Source organism: Ruditapes philippinarum, unplaced genomic scaffold (assembly GCF_026571515.1).
Source record: "Ruditapes philippinarum isolate M1 unplaced genomic scaffold, ASM2657151v2 ctg7568_1_1_1_1, whole genome shotgun sequence".
Taxonomy (NCBI): domain Eukaryota; kingdom Metazoa; phylum Mollusca; class Bivalvia; order Venerida; family Veneridae; genus Ruditapes; species Ruditapes philippinarum.
In genome coordinates this window covers 112641-129194 of record NW_026859571.1, presented here as the reverse complement: position 1 = coordinate 129194, position 16554 = coordinate 112641, and the positions used below count along the sequence as shown (strand labels likewise).

Sequence of the window (16554 nt, the reverse complement as noted above, 5' to 3'; positions counted from 1 at the left end):
AAATTTTTTTTTTAAACTTTAAACCCCACTTTATTTTCTATTTGACTTTTCTTATCTTTATAATATGATATAAAAAGAATGACAGTGAGGTATAATACTCAAAAGTTTGTAAAATATTTGTTGTTATTTTTCCATGACAATTCTGCTTGTTAAAACACAATTTGTTTGGGGGAAAAACACAAAAAAAACGGTATTTTTGTACTCCTTCTTTTGCATGTCTGTAAAAACCGGTTTAATTGCATGGCTAAAACAGCTAAATCCGAATTGTAAAGAAGGTGAAACATATACCGTTGTCATTAGATCTACATGGAAGATATAATTAAATATGAACTTAAATCAGATTGTTCAAATACTCATACTGTAGGAGTATATAAGATGTTTATCTAGTTTCTATGTTTGAAATTGCATTGCCTTTTTTCTAAGTCTTACCTTGGATTTTTGCAGTTGTTATCTCTAAATGAAACAAGTGGCGAGCATATTTAGATTAGTTGGTATGTCTGTGGACATGTTCTGTACGTCACATTAGTACATCGTTTAAAACTTGATCGATTTAAAACATTAAGAAGGAGTTAAGCTATGGACTATGTAACGTAGTTAAACACATTGACCATGGTCAAAGAGTACTCTTATTGTTTTGAGGTAAAAAAATGAGTTATACTGTGTAAAATTTCCAAAATATACACTTGAATGTAAAATTAGAGCTTTTTCATTAATTAATTATTATTTTCACATCAACTACATTTAAGGAATATTATGGTTTTGGTTATTCGATACACATGATTGTATGAGCATTACTTTCTTTTTTAATTTTGCCCCACTTACCATACCTTAAATACCAAATAACAATAAAAAAATAAATAAAAAGGAGAATTTTTGTATAAAAACACACCCAAAGTGAAATAAACAAAGAAATAATATACTAATATGGCGAATTTTACTTTTTTTCGACTTTGGGGTGAATTTCCCCCATCCTGATTACACAAATAATTTACAAAATTTATAAATTTATAAAATTTACAAATTACAACAGTGTTATGTTTGAATTCAGCAGTTACTTGGATTTTTTTGATAGTTTTTTGAAATACTTATTAAACCTTAAAAAATATGCGATAAAAAACATTTTTCTTGTTTTAATTGCAAAAAATGTTTAAATTCCTTTTTAACGACAAATGGTATAGTTCTTTGCCACACTAGCTATTGTAATAAAATATATACATATGGTTCGCATAAAGCGGTGGCCATACTGTACACCATATTTGATTCTGAAGCGTTGTGAATGCAAAATTTTTTAAAGAGTTCGATTTTTATGCCACCGTAGTCTGCGATGCGTTGGCATAAAGATATTCACTCTGTGTGTGTGTGTGTGTGTGTGTGTGCGTGTGCGTGTGCGTGTGCGTGTGCGTGTGCGTGATATAGATCATATTGTAATGTTAAAAAGGCTCTCTTTAAAAACGACAAGTCCAATTTCAATCAAAGGGCTTCCAAAGTTGTTCAAAGAATGTGACCCTGTGAAATAATAGAAAGAATTAAAAACAAATTTCTTCTCTACATCTAAAAGGCCTAGAGCATAGATATTTTGCACAAGGCTGTGTCTTGCAGTCCTCTACCATGATTGATCAAAGTCCTTGAATAAAACTTGGCCCCGACCCAGGGGTAATGTATTTTCTACATGCATAAGTAAATGTATAGATTGAAAATTTAAAGTTTTTTTTCTCCAAAATTACAGGAGTTGGAGCTCGGATATTTAGATGTTATAAAGTTGTGACTTTATACTTGTTCTGGTGTACGTTTCAGAGTTTAAACAATTATTTTTTTGAAAACATGACCCTCATCTTACAGGCTACTTTCCCTGTTTAAATTTCATCATTTGGCATCTGTTCCATTGAAAACAAGATTGTATTACAGATTTTACTGTTTGTGTAGAAATAAAATTGTGTATATATAAACCAAAAAGAGAAATATTTAGTTTCATCATATTGGATAAATCAAAAGAAACAAACTGTTTTCTGACGTCGACACATTAAATTTTACAGATGATGTGTTTCCGCGATCCGTTTGTGCAGTAACTGTGATTGAATATGTCCAATACTCGTCTAGACCCTTCAAAGTGCATGTGTTTGCTTCAAAGCCTAGCAACAAAATTAAATACTTTTTATATTAAAATTCGCATATGTATAAGTACATAAGTACATAAGTACATATGTCTTTTCATGGTCGTAGTTTCTATTAACGCTACCGATTATATCTGAATTAAAGTGTAATGTAATGCCTGAAGAATCAAACGTTTTCCTCCATTAATAATTTATTTTCTTGCAAGTCTGACACTGAAAAATGTTCATTTGACACCTCAAATACAGCTTTCTCTAGTCCAAAATATTATCCTATTAATAACAGTTCACACACTATGTAAATGTATGATGAAATGATTATGGAGAAGATAAAATGGACACCTCGGAGGTTGCCTAACACAGTCAAATTAGAAATAATTCATGCATAGTTTGACTTGTCTTACCATGGACTGTGTTGTTAATGCAAGCTACTCTCCACCTCTTTATCACCGGCGTATCGTGTATAAATAGTATAGAATTGTAATCTATTTGCATATCTTTTGTAAATCTATAATTGAGTTTTTTTTATAATGACCTACCAGTTACTTCGCAACAATTAAGTTTTTTATTGTTGTTTTTGACATCGACCGGTATAACAAAGTAACGGGTCGGACCAGTGAACAAATCGGGCCGGGTCCATGTAATGCCAATGCTTGTGGAACTAATATTCTTTGCTTTTGGATTCCTTGGTGGATGAGGCTCTATAATTGATAGAATATATAAGATTTTATCGACAATTTTCTCTTTGTTATTTAGATATATAATTTTGTTTCGATTTGAGCATTAAAGAGAAATGAAAATCATCATAATCTTTTTCTAAATGAGTTTCGATTAAATTTTGTGAACTCATGGATGAGATACTTTAATCATTAATTTCATTAATTTGCTCTCTCGAAGACATTTTTATTTACATGTTAGATTTTCAAATATGCTTACAGTTTTATATACTTTTATTTACAGACGTTTAAGTTTTGATGTTCCATTGTTTACCAGCAGCAAACTTTTGTATTTAGAAGGGTGAAAACATCAGCAAATTATGAACAATAAAAGAATATGAGATCAAATTATATAATAAATAAGTTGTTGATTTAACAAAAACTCTTAGAATAAAATAATTAATTTGCAGACACTTAAATATACTTACTAGCAATATCTGTTTGACTTTCTTCCCTAAAAGAGTAGTTACCTACACCTTTTTCAGTGTTAGCGGCAATACTAAACGAATAGTTTCTGTACGGTAATAAATTCTGAACTACAAATTGAGTCATACTTCCTTCAGTTTCATTCGCCCAGGTTGTATTCTTGTCTATATTAGTTGTATTGATTGAATACATAGTAATAATTCCATTTGTTTCACACGGAATTACCCATGTAAGGCTTGCATTACTAGAAGTTGTGATTATTGTTAGGTTTCTAACGACACCAGTACTGAAATTTTTAGAATTGTATTTCTTAATATGAATTGCGATATAGGTTATAAAAAGCAAATAGACAGATCGTCATAAAGACACTTGGCATATAAACAGGAAAGAGAAAGTTAAAATGAAATTTCTGTATCCAATGATTTGTTACTTTGATGACTGTTACTTATTTTTTACTTAATACTCAATAGCTTTACCGCCGGAAGTATTAACCTCAGTTAAAAAGGAAAATAGAACAGCATAAAAAAGAATAACAAATTTGGGTGAGAAAATAAGAAGAAAGATAATGTCACAAAAACTCTAATTTAACATGACAAATAATGTCCGAATTGAAGAGGAAGTAAAGACATGGCCATAGGCGAGTGGTTTAGAAAAATAATCTAAGGATTATTGGGCGCATAGGTTCGTACCCTGCCAGGGGTAAGTCGTTATATCCTTGAACATCCTTGAACATGAAACTTCACAATATTTTATTAGTACTTAGTTTGTTCCAGAAAGTTCCTTTATGGTTACTACTTCCATTACACTCGAACTTAATTTTTTTTGTACAATGTATACCAGGACTAGCTTGGAGATAACAAGACTATATCGCTATACTGTTACAATAAATGTATGTCGCACAATTAGGTATTTCCTTGACAAAACGCATAAGCATTAATACTACAGTAAATTCTGTAAAAACTAAAAGTAAAATGAAACTAAGTGACAAGATAAAGCTCTTCTGGTTTGCAAAAATGAAATAGTTAATACTTACTAGATCCCTTTGTTCTAAAATAGCAATCTTCACACCATGTAACTGCGTCCTTCACCTACTTTGGTGGATGCACTCACCGTAATATTGTAATACCAATACGGACGCAAATTTGACACTTCATGATCAGACTCATTGTTTGTATATATCGTTTCCTCAACTATTTCACCGTCATGAGAATCCCAGCATGTATTATTTATCCATGTATATCTTATTGTATAATTGGTGATAACACCATTTCTATCATCCTCGTCAGGGGGAACCATCGAAATATTAAAGCCTACCTCAGTAGGAATAAGTGTGTTTATAGTTGGAGCTGCTGAAGGAACTGCAATGGTAAAAAGAATCATATGTTAAAATGTTGAGAAAGAAATCATCAGCAGCATCTAAACACAAGGCGTTGGCTAACACTCGGCTTTGTTGCTACATTTAATACACGAGTAAACAAAATGTTGCTTTAGCACAAATAAGAAGAATGTCATATATTTTATCCGTTTCAACTGGATTCATACACACTTTTGCTTTCAACTCAATATTCTTTTAGAAGATACAATATGTTTTTTTTTTATTTTAATTCAGACAAGTCTATATTTATGGAATAAATTTTACATGTGCAAGCGATAGATATAACTAGCATTATCTCAAATCAATTAAAATAAGCTTAGTTTTATGCGAGTAGTAATAAACCGGCTCATGAACAATTACAATATACGTAGATTGTCAGGGAAAATAACAATTGGAGAAACAAAGAAAAAACAATTAACATAGAGAAAAATACAACAGCTTTAATATATGCTATTATAATGATACTGAATTTGGACAAAACAAAAACATTTTAAAATCTTATAATGTACGCGTTTGAATTACGTCAACTTTCTTAAGATAATAACGTATTGTCCTGATAAATGACGCAAATTTATGTTAGATTCAACATATTTCGTAAGTACCAGAAATACAATTTTGAGTTGTTATTTAAATAAATCAATTTCACTTCCATAATATATTGAACTATACATACATTACAGTTTTAAATATGCATTTATTTGGAAAATAAAGAAGTTTAAGTGAATTTAATCATATTTGAGACCAATGTTTGAACAATACTTTCAAAATTAGCAGTCCAACACATAAATGATGTCAATTTATGATGTTAGTGAGTTGTTTATTAATCGTTTAAGTCAATATTTCTGTTTAAAAAAATAAAGTATTTGATGTACATTTGACAATGATTCAAAAGTTATCTAACACTATCAATTATTAACCTTAATCATATTATTGAGATAAATACAAAAAAATAACACAAAAATAAAATCTTGTTTGAAAAAGTTTGACGAATTTAGTAGAATTTTGTGTAAGTTTTAAAGAACAACAAAAAATATATCATCAATAAAGGATGAGCTTTAACAGCCCAACTTTAAACGAGTTGAGAAACAACGATGGTTTTAAAATAAAATCAAACAAAATCAAATAAATGCATATCTAAAAAATGAGGATAATTGAAACAGGTGTCTGTCATATTTGATTAAACAGAAATAGGTGTAAAAAGATCATTTATTTCAATAGGGTATTTTTATATCTTCCTATATACACTTATCTAGATACAATTCTGAACATTTGTGATGTAAGGATGGTCTACCATCCAGATTTGGAATTTTCAAAATTTTATGTTGTTAAAGTACCTTACTGTCGTTAAATTTTTAAAAAAAGAATACCTGTTTAAAAAAATCTTTCAAGACAAAAATAATAAATTGAAAACTGGCTTTTCTTATTGAGACTAGATTCATACTTTGGCACTTGTTAACAGTTGTGGTTTATTCAATGGTACATATATCATTAATACTGTTTGTTTTAAATACACAAATGTATAGTTCTTTAGAATATGCTAATAGGAAAAAAGCAACATTTTCCGATTCTGCTGTAAACATATATTTTTGTGTCTTTCAAATAATTGTCTTAGGGGCTTATGCTGATTTTAAGCATCTAGCGTGATAGACATTGTTAATTTTCATTTATTTCGAGAGCGACTAACGGTAGATGGGGAAGTGTTATTAAGCATTTTAAAAATGGACATTGAATACCAACTGTTTTTTGTGTTATGTATGAATCTTTTGTTGAATCCATAATCTCTGATTCGCCCTCCTCCCCACACATACCAACAGAAGTGCTGTGAAAACCTGGGTGTTATCGGTAGAATAACTTACCATCGCTTTCTGTTTCATTGTTTAACCATGTAAAGCTGCCCCAGCATTTTGTGTATGCTCTGACAGTGACATTGTACTGTCTGTAAGGATGCAATTGTTCAACCACGTCTGCTCTTGGTAAGTTAGGAACAACTTTCATATTATACTGTGCCCCATTGCACTTTTTGAGGTCGCCTAAGCTTACTTCCTGGTTACGAGAACAAAGACAATACGATTAAATGTTAGGAAGGTCAATCAGACTATTTGTTACGACAAAATCATGAAATGCATCAAAATACTGAATATATACTTTTAAATATAAAGGCAATGTATTGCTGGAATAAAACTATGTATGGTATCAATTCAATAAGAATTTACATCAACTTATGCCATGCTTCACTTCTTTGTAGCCGTTAGTCCTATTCTTTTCTGTATTCTGAGATTAATATGGTGCTTTATGTATGGAAAATAATATTATTTTCAAATTGATGTAAAAATAAATGTATTTATGTTTCAAGATTTATTTTGTCAGATATGACGTTGGTAAAACCATAAATAAATTTATGGTCAATGCAGCTGTAACTTAGCACATTTGCGTTCTCCACATGTTTTTTTAAAGAAGTTTTGCTGTTTATTACCTGATACTCGTCTTCGTCATCAACACATATGCTTGATAAACAGTATGTATGATTTGCTTTAAGGCAGTCTAACGTTTTATCAACAACAAGCAATTGGTATTTCCTAACGAATCCGTTTGGTTTGGTAGGCTTATTCCAGGAGATATTTAATGAACGTTTTCCCGGCTTAAGGTATGATATCACAGGATTATTTGGAGCTGAAATTATGCATCATATATAATTAAAGTAATGTTAATTCAAATGAGTCTTTTGACTTATATATTTAAATTAGATAAACATTAGCAAGTTAAAATATTAACAGAAAAAAAACCAACAACAACAAAAATACGTTTTCTCCTTACCTGTTTCTTTTGATGTTTCGTTCAATTCAATATAAAGAGGACAGCCAATCTGAGATCCGATATGAGTAGTTATACAGACATTACAATGACTTCCGGGATCAATGCCTGTAACTGTGGATTCTAGATTCGTTTTATTAAATGAGTAAGGTTCAATATTCCTATTTTCATTTGGACTCTTACATGTGAAGTTAACCTCGTAACTATCAGCATCTCCTTTAGCTGGTTTTTCCCATTTAATTCGTATAGAGGTTGTAGTCGCCCCAGCAACACATACATTTTGTACATTTTCAGGACCTGAAATTATGATAACAGGTGCAATATAAATCTTAAATAAAGAGCCTTTTCATCCGATAACTGATATTGAATACATTGTCTTTCTTTAAAGTGAATAAAGACAATAAATACATATTAAACACTAATATCATCTTGACCAAAATTAACAAACTTTAATAACGTTTGTAACACGTTTTTTTCTTTCGCACCATAGCATACCTTGCTTTCAGAACTCAAGGTTGACTTAAACAAATTATTGACATTTGAAATAACTGATAGTTATTATATCTCCACCTGGTAAAATAAGAATTAAATAAAATTTACATTTTATATGAAAAGAATAGTTCAGTAATTTGATCCTTCAAATTATCTGAATATTATAAAGCGTCGATTAATTCTTCATGCATAGCATAGATGTGTTTATAGCCAGTTACATGCACAAAAAGTTGGTAAATATTTTTTTTCTATTTTTACTATTTATATCACAAGGACAGAAAACATAAAAATCAAGTTTTGAAATTAACTTACGTGTAAATGTTTTAATTGTTGTAAAATTTTCACTCTTTATTCCAGTTAGAACAGTGTACACCTTAAATTCGTAGGACGTTCCTGGTGTAAGATTTGGTATAACTGCTTTCAGATCAGTGCGATTACGCGTAATTGGTTCTTCTTTTCCCACATTATCGTTCTTGTACGTTATTTCGTATGAATCAAATAAACTTTTGTTATTTTCGGAAAGATCTATAGTAACCATTGTGAAATTCGTCTGACTAAGAACTGCAATGGGCTTATTTGGAGCTGAAAATTTCAAGCAATTTAATCAACTACACGAAAAGCGTCCTTTTCAGTAAATGAAAGTTTACAGAAGGAATACGAGTTTCAAACATTGTCATTATCTATGGTTAGCTCTTTAAAATTGTTCAGTTTTATAAGTGAACTCAAGATATAAACAAACATGAGATAGAACACATGTCCTCTTTTTGGATGACGTTCATCTATTGGAGCTAGCGTCTTGCAATGAGCAGATATGTTTAATATTTAAATGTAGATATCAATCTTGTGTGACAAATATTTAAAATAGTTATACATCAATTTAAGCGCTTGTAAATGATTGATAAGTGCAGATTACCTGAATAAGAATTCCCTTTTACCGGGAATTCACTGAGCAGTTCATGTTTAGATGTATTCTTTACAGTATAAAGCATAACGTTATAATATGTTGCACTTTTAAGCTTGCCGATAGTCATGTTCATTGTATTCTTCTGCTGGGTATAATTTTTACATGTCACATTGCAAATAATGAGTCGAAAAAAGTCGTACAAGTCATCAAAAACTTTATATGTTACAGTAAAATTTTTTTCAAACACTAGTTCCTTTGGAATTGTTATTGAGGAAGGCGGACTTGGTCCTGTGAACACAAAAAAGCATAATAAAATTATTTTTAAATCAATTCTTTAAAAAAGTATCTAAAACTTTCTAAACAAGTTCAATAAATATAATATAACGTCTTGAAAGTGTATCACTCAAACTTTATGCTTTTGAGTGGTTGCTAATTCCACGAGTAATAGCGACTTCTGAGACTTGGTAAGTTCATTATTTTTTTTAAATATTTAGATGAGAAACGTTTCCTTAATTCATACTAGACATGGCAAATCATATACACGGTAACTTTCTTCAAATATTAATACCAATTGCATTGTCCTAAGTTAAATGGTTTTCGAGAACATTTTTTGAATTGTGTTAAAATTACAACTGCAGCTTTAGTATTTCCCACAAGACGGAAAAAATGTTGTACCAAAATGAATGAAAATAAGCTTTCGTCCTTTATTTAAAGCACCAAATTGACATCTTTTATCGAAAAAGGCCATAAGAAGGCAATAAGAAGGCCATATATAAAATGCTACTAGACGATAGAGTAAAACAGTTCTTTGTAGATGTATAGTAAATAAAACGAGCAATTTCTGGATTGTAAGTCACACGAAAACAAAATAGTAAGTTTCATGCATGGTTTCTTATATTTACATATACACTGACAGGAAATAAATATGTATTTGTAAAGAGTTAAAAAATCTTATTTCAATTCATGATCATATATTTTCTTTTGTTTCAAAAAGGAATGCTAAATCAGTTGTTTTATATAATATCGATTTATCAGTTCATGTTTAAGGAAGCCATTGTTGCGGATTATGCGATACATCCAATAGATTTATGTTCTTCTTTTCTATGTTAAGTTTACGCTACAAATAATTTATCTTAGTCCATAGAAGCTTTTATATTTACAATAAAATTTTGTTTTTGATTTCATCAGAAGAAAAACAGTGAAAGAAAAAGGTGTCTATGATCTTTGAAAAGGGTTGTCCTTCTTAAAGGTGTTGCTCACGATAAAATGCATGAAATTTTGCAATTAAAACTAAAAGCAAAAAAGTTAAGAAATGACTTAGGAAGCTAAAAATATGAACATTGTTTATTGAAAAATAACAGTCAAGAAGTTTTTTTGTTGTTTTTCTGTTTCTTTAAAATGACGAAGTAAAGGGTTTTATTGATTTTAATTCTCAAAAAATTTAACATATTTTATATTTTTTCCTTCATATTTTAAAAGCATTTTGGAAAAGGGCAACAAAAATCCAGGTTTCGAATGAGGGCCTCTGGAAATTCCCCCGTGCAAGTGCTGGGGAAACCTTTTTTACAAAACCCCAACTACCCCGAAAAGATTTTCGTTTGGTAACTTAGACATTTTTAAAAATAAAAGGTTTAAAATTGTATGATTTGTCATCATTTATACCATCGGTCATAAGAGCAAAACTTGTCCTTTAAGAGGCAAAAACTACAGAATTCAATAGACTTGTTTTGTCTTTAAGTAATAACAGTCAAATATCGCTGATTACTTAAAACTATTCTTAAATAAGTTTAATAGTCCTTTCATAGAGTATTTATCTAGTTTTGTGATGTTGCAGGTGTAATAAACACAAGAAAAAGAAGCAGTAACCTGAACATGGACATTCACCGGAACAAACAATTTTTAAGATCACATGGTTATTCACAAAGAGGAGAGAAACTACGCATAGACACATAGTTTTTTCTCCGCCCCTTGCACAGTCGCGTAGTCTTCAAATTGTCTTAATGTGTAAATGCTCATGGTCCAGGTGTCACATATGTATGCGGCCGGGCCATGTCTTTTCTGGTGAACCTGCAAGTCGGCCACAACGGCGAGTCTGCATCCACAATTGCAGACACTTGTGTTTATAACACATGCAACATAACAAAAAAGATAACAAATTTTCATTGAACTGTAAAATTTATTTTAGAGTCATATAATATAATATATCATTTGTATTTTACTATCATTTCTCAAAGACGAAAATGTCTTTTCTATTCTGTAATTTTGTCGAAACAATTTTATGCTTCTTTCATGTACACTTTTACTTTATTTTTGACAACAATAAATGAAGACTACATACGATACGCGTCATTCATTTTTTTATGACTTCGTTATGAAACGAATAAATAATTTGTAATACTTATGTCGGGTTATGTTTGCTTTCCTGTAGGACAGCTTTCGTAGCACTTGCAAGGGGGCGTAACCAGTGTCGTTTTCTCTCATGCGCCGTTAGTTCTAACCGACTTGTATATACCCTTTTCCAGAAGTTTTGCAAATGTAGTGGCAGTCAATCTTAAAAACAATGTAAAACAAGTTAAATATATTTAAGGAATTTGAAACTGAATAACAACCCCGTCAACTTCGTTATTTTAAACACAAAGGAATAAAACACAATATGAAGTTATTGTTGTAATCGATTTTAAATCCTCATAGCCACCCAAGTCATTTATTGATTTCAATAACTACACACGTTTCTGTAAAATTGTTTTTACTTCTGATAAATTCTAGAACAAAATATGATGACATATATAAAAGCTCATGGACTAAGATAAATTGTTTGTAGCGGAAATATAACGTAGAAACGAAGGAGATAAATCATTGGAATATATCGCATAACTCGCGACAGTGACACCCAGAAAGATGTAGAAGAAACTTCTGAATTTATATGTATTTTGTTAAAAATCAAATAGTAATACATAAAAAACATTTTGTAACGGATGATATTCAAATGTCATAGAATAATAAATGTTTCAGTTTATACAATATGCTCTTAAAAGTATGAAATTAGATATGGAATAATTTTGTATGTAAAAAATCCCCAAGCTGATTAAGCATTCGTATATCGAAACAAAAGAAAATATCTGACAAATACACATTAATTGCCTTTCAATGTATATGTTAACGTTAGAAACCATGCGTGAAACTTACTATTTTGTCCTCTCGTGACTAACTATCCATATATTTTTCACCAAGATGGTATATGGACTTTTACAATAAAATATGTCAATATTGAGGTTGGTTTTGTGTTTTAGTAAAGGAAGAAAGCTTATTTTCCTTAATTACTAAAGTTGCATTTGCAATTTTTACAAAATTCATTTACAAAATTCATTTTTTTTCTCTCAAAAAACATAAAACGTAGGACAATGCAGCCAGAAACAAAATTAAATAGCATTCGTTAGAAAAATTTTCCACAAATTTTATATTTTCCAAATCTTGAATCTTATATTGTTTAATGTTTTCAAATAATATATATATATAATTATATTAGTTGTACGATGATTATAACAAGGACTTTGCAGTGAAAGACATATAAAGGTAATATAATGTTTGCTGCAATTCTTTTACCAGAACTACTTTTTCTTCAATGTTTTTTTTTAATTATTACATTCTGTTGTTCATTTTTGTTCTTGCTGAGTAATGCCATGATATGGGTCGCTTTTGTTGTTTGTGATATCTGATTTCGGAACTCATCTTTTTGCATTGTTATGAAATTTTGATACAATTTTTTGCAGTTCTTTGACTTTTATACTGGCCGATCCCTTTTTTTCTATCTACATTGCTTATATGAAAAAATAAATTAAATAAAGATCAGTTATATATATTGAAATGAGAAAGTTGAAAAGTTGGTGCAAAAAAATTCATAGATACCGTTGTTTCAATACATATACAAAATGAAAAAATCTTTTTCATTGCTATTGAATTAAGAAATGAATAAAAAAACAAAAGTGAAATGTTATAACTTCATACTAGTTATTATGCCGTACATTAGGAAGCTTTCTTAAATAAATTGTATGCAATGCTCTTTTAAAGTGAATTGTTTTATAATGAAAGGCCTGTAATACAATCCAAAAGAAATAGATATGACAAAAAACCAAGAAAGTATTTAACACGAAAACTATTTGCAAGCGTAAGATACATGATCTGATGTTACAAATATTATGTAGCAGAAAGTATTAAAAAGCTCTAGAAAACAAAATATCATAATTGATCATATCAATGTTCAATCTAAATTACTTAGAACTTTATCAACATTTTTTTTTCAAGCAACATTTCATAAGAGCATTCATTGCTATTGTTTTTATCAATATTTGAACTATTTATGGAAATTCATCCTCGATAACCTAGGCTTATTACCGTATATTAAATGTAGTATATAATCGGACTTTGTACCGTTTGTTTCGATGATAATGGAAATGTGTCCAATGTTGACCTATCCACTTTAATTCAATATATATATATCATAATTGTAGTAAAAAACAAAACAAGATGAAGTTTAAAGTTTATCCTAGTAATCTAACAATATAAAGTTAAACGTAAATATATTGTAATTGCGCTTGGTCTTAATTTATATGGTAGATTATTGCAAAAATAAACAGTTAACTTCAATTTAGATTTTAGATTTTAGATTTAATTTCTAGGTTTAATAACTGTCAATGCGAAAAAAAAATTATTCAAGCAAATCTTAATAATCACTCCAATATTTAATATCAATAACAATAGCTTACTAAATGTCAACATATAAAAATGTAAGTAATTCAGATTGTTACTTCTATAAAACTTACGGGTAAATGAAGACTTGATGGCAGTTTTCATGCTTGGAACGCCGATTTTTGATTCCAGAAAATATCTGAAAGTGTAGTTCGTTCCAGCCGTTAGATTTTTGACAGCAATGGTGTTATTTAAGCTGTTGTTGCGTTCTTGTGTATATCTTTTTATAAGGTTAGCATCTGTTTGAAAAACTTCAATGATGACAAAATAAAAGTTATCGACTTCACCAAATTTATCCGGAGTGATAGACCATTGTAGAGTAATAGTGTTGTTTGTCGTTTCAGGCGTAGTCATAAGCAAATTGCAAGGATCAGCGTTCAATTCTGAAATTAATTGCGATAAAAACATTAATAGTGACATGTCGCGTACATTGCATTTGATCACTTTTTGTTAAGCAAAACCCTTAAAAATGCACGTAAATCACGAAGGGTTATTGCAATACATCAAGCGATAGAAAACAACTTGTTATGTGACTAATACGGTTCCGTATATGGAAATGCCAAACAATTTATTTTTGTTGTTTCCCACCTTAGCTACATGTATTCATAAGACAGGAACCAATGCTACTGAGAGTGTGGCCGCTTTTGAAAATATAATGTATTTATCTGTCATTTGTGAATATATATTTGACAGCTATATCTTTCTGTCTCTTTAACAACTAATTTGAATGCATTTAACTGATGAAACTCTTTTTGTCTTATTGTTTACAGGTATATAATGAAAGAATAAATATGTTGAAGAAACATCATGCATATTTTGCTATCGCAGGGTATAAAATTTCATCTAATCTAATTTGACATGGTCTAGTGACAAAATTGCAAAACAACTTGGTAGGGAATCACTCATCAAATATATATTAAAAATGATATTAAGTCGCTAGGCCTTGTGATGTATTTTTACAGAAGATTTGTTAATGACTTTTGCTAGGTAAGTCTATGTTAAAGTAGTTACTACTGTAGCAGAGTCAATTTAGCAAGTCTCTAAGCGTTATGGTTAACTTCAACTTACAAAGAATTTTCTGTATAATTATATGTAAACTTATATGACCCCTGGTTAAGGATAAATTCACATTCTAGGATATTTATTCAAAGAATTTGGTAGGAATTTTGTAGATTCTGAGAAATAGTTTTTCAAAGATTTTACTTTTAAAAGCACACAATAATAATGATTAAAATCAGCAGTCATTTAGTTTCAAAATTTGTTTTCTCTTGAAAAGATCATCGTACATTTTTATTTCTAGTTACACAATCGCAACATTTCAGCTCTTTACGTCAGTCTTCGGGTAAGAACCTCGAAGACAACAGTAATAATACAAAGAACAGGGGGGGGGGGGGCGTTTTATCAACGCGCTACGACACGTCGTAGGCTACTTTTTGTCGCAGACATGTCTCAGACCGGTAAGGACCGTTTTATTAACGTTTGGCGAAGCGTACGACGTCGTAGAAAATGTCGCAGCTCTACGACAGGGTTGGGGCTGTCGTAGGACGTTTCTGTGACGTCAAGACTGGCAATCACTGTTTACATGTATACATGCTCAGCACATTATTTTCATGAAATAACTTTTTACAGAATAAAAAACACATTTCAGTTTTTTTTATTTATTTTCCTTTAACGCCATACGATATATAGGGACTCTTAATGCTATCTAATTATAAGAGAGAAACAAAATACCGTATGCAAATTTTATACCCTTTCCTTTGTCAGTCTTCGGACACAATAGTATTAATACACAGAACGGATACGGTATTTCGGCAGTATTAACTCCCAGGTTATTATAGATTATAGCCGTGATGTACCGATTGATCGCCACACGTTATACTTAAAAGTCCGGTGCCATTTTAGAATTGACAGCTAGCTTTTAATTTACTATAAAAGTAATATAAACATACTTTTTGGCGTTTCTTAAAATGCTTTTGATGTTTTAGTTTTCTGTTTTAATTTTATTTTTAAAAGTGACTGATCGGTCATTAAAATAAACCATCTTTTGCGTCTGTTAATTTTTTGGCAATTTAGTTGTGTTAGATAGTTATTTAGTATTTTGTATAAAAGTCAAAAACTACTTTGTTTACATTTTGGTTAATTATTACAAATAATTTTACATTCACCGCTTCTTTCTTCAAGTGATAAGCAGCTGCATGCTCTAAAATCGTTATTTAAACGTTATTTTACCCTTGTTTGCTCTGCAAAAAAAAAACTCGCTTCTGAGACAAAATGTGCCTTTAGCATTCAGTACAGACCCAGGAACCGTAAATCCGAGTGCAGAAAATAGTAGCTTTTTCTCACTTAAAATTGTTCTTTGAATGACACTAAAAAGTATTTATTCGTTTTATAATAATCATGTTAATTTACCCGTTTAATAATAATCATTTAAATTCCATCAGTACTTTTGGTACATTGATTACATACTTGACTAGCGCGCACTGGCTAGACTGTGTCTCGCGAATTATTGTCTACGACAAAGGCTGCGACGTCGCAGAAACTCAACGTCTGTGACACGTTTCATAAAACGGTCGTACGACGTTGTCGCAGACGTACGGCACCGACAATAAAATGTCGTTGACTACGACAGGTTGATAAAACGGCCCCCTGGTACGGTATTTTGATCGCTTACCTAGCATTCCTCTGCATTTCAACATACTTTAAACTGGTTTTTGCCATTCATGAAATGTGCAAAAGATTTTGCTTGGTTTTCAGAAATTTAGCACATTCAAGGTAAATATCGTTATAATAGTCCTTATAACATAGACATTGAATTGCAAATTGTTCATCATTTTACATTGCCAGCTTTCACTTTGGACCCACTTAGTGAAAACAAACATGACTGACAATGCTGAATCACCATATCATCGGAAACTTAAAATGAATAAATTCTCGAGCAAACACGTGACCTAAGAATGGTCAGACCTTTCCTTTGAT

General features: G+C 30.4%; 1 protein-coding gene across 1 annotated transcript in view; it reads right to left on the bottom strand.

The window, feature by feature from the left end:
• LOC132757083 (phosphatidylinositol phosphatase PTPRQ-like) overlaps positions 1 to 13955 on the bottom strand; it is a gene marked incomplete at its 3' end in the record, with an annotated part of 32416 nt that extends 18461 nt beyond the window's left edge. The window contains exons 1-10 of the mRNA XM_060748265.1: positions 13653 to 13955; positions 8842 to 9120; positions 8241 to 8510; positions 7440 to 7733; positions 7099 to 7295; positions 6482 to 6668; positions 4450 to 4608; positions 3253 to 3414; positions 2648 to 2809; positions 2001 to 2129 (exon numbers count right to left, since the gene is read on the bottom strand). Of these exons, the coding sequence (XP_060604248.1) occupies positions 2001 to 2129; positions 2648 to 2809; positions 3253 to 3414; positions 4450 to 4608; positions 6482 to 6668; positions 7099 to 7295; positions 7440 to 7733; positions 8241 to 8510; positions 8842 to 9120; positions 13653 to 13932 (2119 nt within the window). The remainder of the gene's footprint in view (positions 1 to 2000; positions 2130 to 2647; positions 2810 to 3252; positions 3415 to 4449; positions 4609 to 6481; positions 6669 to 7098; positions 7296 to 7439; positions 7734 to 8240; positions 8511 to 8841; positions 9121 to 13652) is intronic.
• Positions 13956 to 16554: the final 2599 nt, after the last annotated feature.